Genomic DNA, 7,097 nt, shown 5'->3' on the forward strand with positions numbered 1-7,097 from the left:
CTGTTCTTGAGATAGAAATTAAACATTTAGCAGTATTTCAGTGTGCTGAGCATTAATTCATTGAAGAGATATGTTTGATAGCTTACTCTTTGTGAGGTATATTTTTTAAATTTTATAAAATTTAACTTTATTAATTTATTTTTAATTTGACCAGACAGGGACAGAGTGAGAATGAGAGAGAGAGACAGGGGGAGGGAAAGTGAGAAAACAAGCCACCAGGTCCAGGACTCAAACCATGGTCGGCCATATGGGAATCCAGGGCCCTTAACAAACACCATGCCACCTGCTGACCCCTATGTGGTTTATATTAAGCAACAAGGTGCATGGAAAAGGATGAATATGATATAGTACCTCCTCTTGAAATGCTTACAGCTGAGTGAAGAATAGATAAATACAACATAGGTTGCTAAATACTACGTAATAGAAAGCTAAACAAAGTGCTGTACCAGTATAAAGTAGTGAACTATGTGGCAACAGTTGCTGGGTATGTTAAATCTGCTTTCTATTATGCTTAAATTACTTCAAAAATATATACTTCTGGTCAATGGTACATTCCATTGGAGTGGCATTTGATACCTGATTTACCTAGAGTAATTATTAAATTTGAGTTTATTTTAGCTTATTTTAAAGCAAACTTTCTTGCCACCTTTTTTTAAGTTGACAGAGAGTACACGCACTTGGGGTGGGTCTTGGGGAGAAAGCATTCCCCCCGTGGGGTGTGAGTACCGCCTCTCTACCTCCACTTCTCTATCCTGTTGGGATATGGGCATGATGCACACTCACCTACTCTATTTTTTTATTTTCTTTTTTTGGGGGGAGAGGTTTTTCTATAGGGTGCGTGCACTCGCCAGAAAGACAGAGACAGAAAGCAAGAACTCACCCCCGGACAATTCCACAATCCCTTTTCCTTCATTCTCCTCTCGGGATCTTGGGCATGCACGCACACGCACCTGGCATGAGTTTAAGCCGCCGGGTCTGGGACTTGAACCACGGTCGACTACACGGGAGTCCAGCAACATAGCCATTATACTAACCGCTGGTCCCTCACCTACTCTATTTTTTAAGGAGTGAGGTTTGGAATTTGAACCACTGTTTGGCCATGTGGGGTTAGGCTACAGAGCTGGCCCTAGTCAAAACTTTTTTGTAAGAGTGGTTCAGGGGCTGGCCATGTAGTACAGCAGTTAAGTGCTATGAATAGAAAGCCAGATTACATATGGCTTACTCTGGTTCAAATTTCGGCCCCTGCTGCTTGAAATATATGCCAGCTGCACATGTGTCTAAAATCCTGACATGATGGAGAAATGGAGAGAAAAAGTTGTGCATGATGATGACTCATAGGTGGGTGTGTGGTCTCTTCCTCTCTCTCTGTCTCTGGCAAGTACATGTGCATACTAGTAATTAAAAAAAATCAGTTCAGGTCAAGTTTAGAAAACAAGGCAGTTATGCTAACTGTAGTGTAGTGGTGATGGGAGTAGTAATAGTGACTATAGATAGCATGGTGGAGGTGGTATCAGAAGCAGTGGCAGCAATACCTTACTTTTATGTAACAATTGGTAGCTTAGAAAGATTTTTCACATACATGATCTATTTAGATATGGTAATCTCATAAAATAGCTAATGATTACCTGTAAAGCCCACTAATACCTTGAATTAATATATAATTCTTTACACTGAATTTAAAGAATTCTGTAGGGTTTAGAGTCTCAAAAGATAAGTAGGGCAGCACCCAAACTTTGGTACTGTTATTTCCACCACTTATCTTAAAACTTAACTTTTTTTTTTTTTTCAGTCAGAAAAGCTTTGCTGAAGGATAGTTGGGCAAGGTGGGTGGTTGTACACAGGTCTATAGGAGTCAATAGTTGATTATCTCCAGTTCTTTTTTTTTTTTCGTAGTGGTTTTTTTTGCTATAGGGCATGTGTGCTCGCCAGAAAGACAGAGACAGAAAGCAAGAAATCACCCACCACTGGTGCAGAGCATGGCCACACTGCAATCCCTTCTCCATTCTCCTCTTGGGATCTTGGGCACGCATGCACACGCGCCCGGCGTGAGTTTAAGCCACTGGGGCCGGGACTCGAAATGTGGTCGACTACATGGGAGTCCAGCAGCATAGCCATTATGCTAACTGCTGGTCCCTCCAGTTCTTAAATCCCAAAACTGTAAACCGTTTTAGTTCTTTGTAAATGGCATAAACTGTCATTACTTGCTCTCGTGGCTGAAAACCTGATCAGAACTAATTTGAGGCTATTTATGGCATATTTAATCTGTATGTTCATATGATTTACTGCAGGACTATTACATGGTATAATTTTAGGGTATTGGTTCATACCAAAGAGAGTATTATTTAATATATGTATCATTTCCATGTTAACTGTTTATTTGTTTATACATACGTACATACATACATACATACATACATACCAGAGAGGGGCAGAAGAAGAGAGGGAGAGGAGAGAGAGAGAGAGAAAGTGAGAAAGTAAGCGAGAAAGTAAGCTTCCCGGTCCCACAGTCGACCATGTGGGAGTCCAGTGCCCTTAACCACCATGCCACCTTCTGGCCCCTGTACTTGTACTTTTTAAAAAAACAGTGCTAGCATAATACTGAACATAAAGTAGACATGTGGTATTGTTTTGTTTGTTTTTGGATATTAAAGAGTTTTTTGTTTCATTTTCTTTTTAAACTTCTCACAACCCCTAGATATTTACCTTCAGCAAATCCTAATGATAACAGAACTAGCTCCAATGTGGATAAAAGCTTGGTAGGTATTTTCTTACTGTTTTTTAAAAAATAATTTTGTGGTTAATATATTTGTGTGCATTATATTGAAATTATGTATTACTTGTGAGTGTGTAGCTAGTGAACTTAGATGTTGATGGCACTTTTTAATCTATTGGTATTCTCTCCAGTCTGATTTCTTGTTTGAATATTAAAGGGAATGATAACACATGGAGGCAGTCAGTAACTCTAAATTGCTATTCAAGTTAGTTGTTAAGATTAAAAAATCTTTGGAATTAGGGATATATGATAATTCAATGTATTATTAAGGATCTTTATAGGAAACAGATGACACATTTAGAAGATTTAAATGAAGAAAGTTTTCTGTGTGTGGTGAAATATACGTAATATGAAATTTATTGTTTTAACCATTTTTAAGTGTATTGACATTAAGCACCTTCACATAGTTGTGCAGCCATCCCTATCATCCATCTCTAGAACTTATTCATTGTGCTAAACTAAAAATCTGTACCCATTAAACAGTAACTCCCCATTTCACCCTCCTTACAGGCCTTGGTGACTGTTCTACTTTCTGTCTGAATGAATTTGACTGTTCTGGGGACCTCAGATAAAGGAAGTCATACAATATTTGTCCCTAAGTGACTGGCTTATTTCACTTAGCATAATGTCTTCAAGTTTCATCCATCTTGTATATATACATTCATGTGTCAATAATGGGAATACACTGTGAGAAGTATGTCGTTAGGTGATCTGTCACTGTGAGAACATCTTAAAGTATACTTAATATAAAACTAAATGGGGCCAGCAGGTGGTGTGGTGGCTAAGGCACTAGGATTCCCACATGGCTGACTGTGTGGTTTGAGTCCTGAACCTGGCAGCTTCCTTTCGCCCTCTCTCTCCCTTACTCTCTTTCTCTGGCAAAACTCATGTGAGAAAATAATAGTAAATAAATAAAATAAATAATTCTTTTAAAAAAACAAAACCTAGATGGTATAGCTTATTACACATGTAAGCTGTATGGTGTAGTCTATTATAACTCCATGAGGCTACAGTTGTGTATGCTTTCTTTCATTGACTGAAACATTATTGTGCAACACATGACTTTATCAGAAGTTTCCTTACCTCCTTTTTTTTTTTTTTTTTTTTTTGTTGCACAGCGCGGCGTGAGACAGAATGAAAAATCACCTTCCAAGGGGGATGGCCACACTGCAGCCAGCCCCTTCTCCTTGTGGAATTTTGGGCATGCACATATATGCACCCAGAGTGATGTTCAAGCTGCAGGGCCTTATCACCATGACACTTGCTGGCCCAAATTACCTTCCTTTTTAATACTAAATAATATTCTGTTGTGTGTATATGTGTATATGTAGACATACACACACACACATCTATATATATATCACATTTTGTTTATGCATTTATTAAATGAAAAGAGTTTAATGAAGGGACTGTTAACAGGCCATGAACATCAGTAGAGAGGAACAATAAACGGTGTTAAAACACCTGTTGATTAACAATAATGGGAAGCCATTCCCCCTATACTGGAGGAGAAAGGAGAGAAAATCTTGTTACTGTAGCTCAGAGAACACAAGGCATTATAGAAGAGGAACATGGAATACTTCCAGAATCACAGTAAAGCAAGAAGAATGTGAGGAAAATAAATGCTTTTCTCTATCTTCTGATTTCCTCCTAGTTTCTGTGATGGGCAGAAATCAACCTTAAAATCACACAGCAACAGAGCCCAAGTAATTTAGTCTGTAGAGTTTAAGACAAAGAACAGAGGATTGATCTTCAGGGCTGGAAGGGAATGGGGGAAATGGAGAATAACCAGTACAGTCAGCAGCATCTAATTTGTTCACTGAGGAGTAAATCACTCTAGTTGGTAAATTTTAGCCTTGAGTTTTATTGTCCCTGTAGATCATGTTCAAGAGACAGAAGTTAAGAAAAACACAAAACCTTGGGACCAGCAGATGGCATAATGATTATATTGCTGGACTCCCATGTAGTCAACTGTGGTTCAAGCCTCAGACTCAGTAGTGTAAAACTCACGCTGGGCACATGTGCGTGCATGTCCAAATCCTGAGAGGAGAATGGAAGAGAAAGGATTGTGACAGGCCATCCATCCCCCTTGGGCGGGGGGGGTGATTTCTTGCTTTCTGTCTCTCTGTCTTTTTCTCTGTAGAATGCTGGTGCCCTATAGCAAAAATCTCTCCCCAAAACAAACAAACAAACAAAAACAGAAAAAACTTACTTGCTTATATTTGAAATGCCTATATTCTGCATTTTCTATAATCTCATGTATGTCCAACTTGTTCCTCCAAACTCCAGACCTAATCTTTTTCTCTTTTTGGACACTCTCAGACACCTCCAACTTGGCCAGAGCTGAATTCTCTATTCTCTCCCCACAGCTGTGTGTGCTGTCTTTCATAATGGTATTATATCTGTTTTCTTCTGAATACTTTCCAGGTCATAAATTCCTTTAACTGACACATGTATCTGTTACCTCCTATTCATTACCATAGCCTCTCTCTTATATCAGATCTGTATTTTCTCTTGCCTGACTGGTCGTTAGCCTGTTAACTGGTTACCCTTTCTAGAAATTGTTTGCCCTCTAATCTGGTTTCCTTAATATTGGTGTGATGTTTCTGAGATGTCAGTTTTACATGATTTCCATGTTTAAAATGTTCGCAGGTTAAAATCCCCCAACTCTTATTTTTACATACAAGGATCATAGGCCCACTTAACCTATTCAGGTTTGATGTGAGTTGTTTTCCCTATTCTGTGCTCTGCTGTACTTAATTTCTTCTCAGTTCTCATTCTCGTGTTTTCTTCTCCCTTCTTTTGGACTTGGTGTTAATTCTAAAATGCCTCCCTCTACCGCCTTCTCTGCTTGGTAAACATCTCTCATCCTTTCAGTCTCGACTCAAATACTATGTATTTGTGGCAGAATTGAAAGATCTTTTTTTCTCCTTCAGGACACTGTGTAATTTATTATCCCTTACCATATAATACTTTATGTATATGTCTTTGGGATCATGAGAAGGACCAAATCTTTTAAATTTTTGTATTGCTAATACCTAGCATAGTGCCTGGTATATTAGAAGATTTTGAGAAAACACTTGTTAAATTCATAATTAAAAACTTTCAGATAGGAAAAGAGTAAAACTAAATAATTATTTTATAAAAACATGTAAAATAATAACATAAACTTGCTAATTTTAATTGGTCTATAAATATTTTAAGCATAATTGTTTTTTATTAAAGCAGGAAAGTTTGCAAAAAACAATATATAAGTTGGAAGAACAGCTGCATAATGAAATGCAGTTAAAAGATGAAATGGAGCAGAAGTGCAGGTGAGACTACTTGAATTACCTTTTTTCACATTAAAAGTTGTGTATAGCAAATACTTAAAAACTTAACTCTGTGTTGTTGAAAGTATTATAGATGAAAGTAAGATGGGAATACAAAGGTTGCTACTGATATACGTTCATGAAAAGTGACTTGGCTAGAATGGAAAAGTAATACTTAGGTTAGCAGTAGTTATAGGTATGTCATCCTCAGGACATTTAAAGCGTGTTTGTCCTGGCAGTATTTATTCTTTAAAAAAAAAAAAAAAAGACACGTGCTAATTCAGTTGGTTGCTCAATTCAATCATCTCCCATTTTAATTTACTGCCTGAAAGAGCAAATTACTGTGTCACTGGGAAAGTCATGGCGTATTGCTCTGTTTTTCTCTGCAAAAATGTGTCATTATTTTCCGATGACCCAGTAGTTTACATTAAAATAAGGTACTTTCTGAAATGTAAAATACCAAAGATTAAAATTTTTGATAAATTTTTTAATGTAGGCATTTGAATTTCCACTATGACTCTTTGGACCTGTAACTCAGAATTTTTTTCCTTTAGGTCTTATTTTAGTAATAGCATATATAATTATGAAATATAGGATGATCAAGATTTTTTTAAAAAATTGCTATAGGGTGTGTGTGTTTGCTGTGGTGGGGGGAGGATAAAGAAAGAATGAGAACACACCCTCCAGAGGGAGCCCTGCTGCATTCCCCTTCCTCAGTTCTTCTCTCAGGATTTTAGGCATGCATGCATACACAAACACATGCCCTGTGTATGTGTGTGTGTGTGTGTGTGTTTAATTTTTAAAACATTGTTTATTTAATTTTATTCTTTAATTTGCTATAGGGCTCACTAGAGACAGAGAGACAGAGAAAGTGAGAAAGCAAGCTTCGAAGTTCAGGACTTGAACCTGCAATCAGCCATGTGGGAATCCAGCACTTTAACTACCATGCCAGCTGCTGGCCCAGCCCAGTTTTTTTTTTTTTTTTGTAGGGGTTTTTTTGCTTTACGGCGTGT

General features: G+C 37.6%; 1 protein-coding gene across 1 annotated transcript in view; it reads left to right on the forward strand.

The window, feature by feature from the left end:
• The window catches only part of ROCK1 (Rho associated coiled-coil containing protein kinase 1), a 175,404-nt gene that overhangs the window by 94,167 nt on the left and 74,140 nt on the right, over nt 1-7,097 (forward strand). The window contains 2 exon segments of the mRNA XM_014588990.2: nt 2,696-2,756; nt 5,999-6,087. Coding sequence (XP_014444476.1) covers nt 2,696-2,756; nt 5,999-6,087 — 150 coding nt within the window.

This window comes from Tupaia chinensis, unplaced genomic scaffold (genome assembly GCF_000334495.1).
Source record: "Tupaia chinensis unplaced genomic scaffold, TupChi_1.0 Scaffold000320_2, whole genome shotgun sequence".
Lineage (NCBI taxonomy): Eukaryota > Metazoa > Chordata > Mammalia > Scandentia > Tupaiidae > Tupaia > Tupaia belangeri.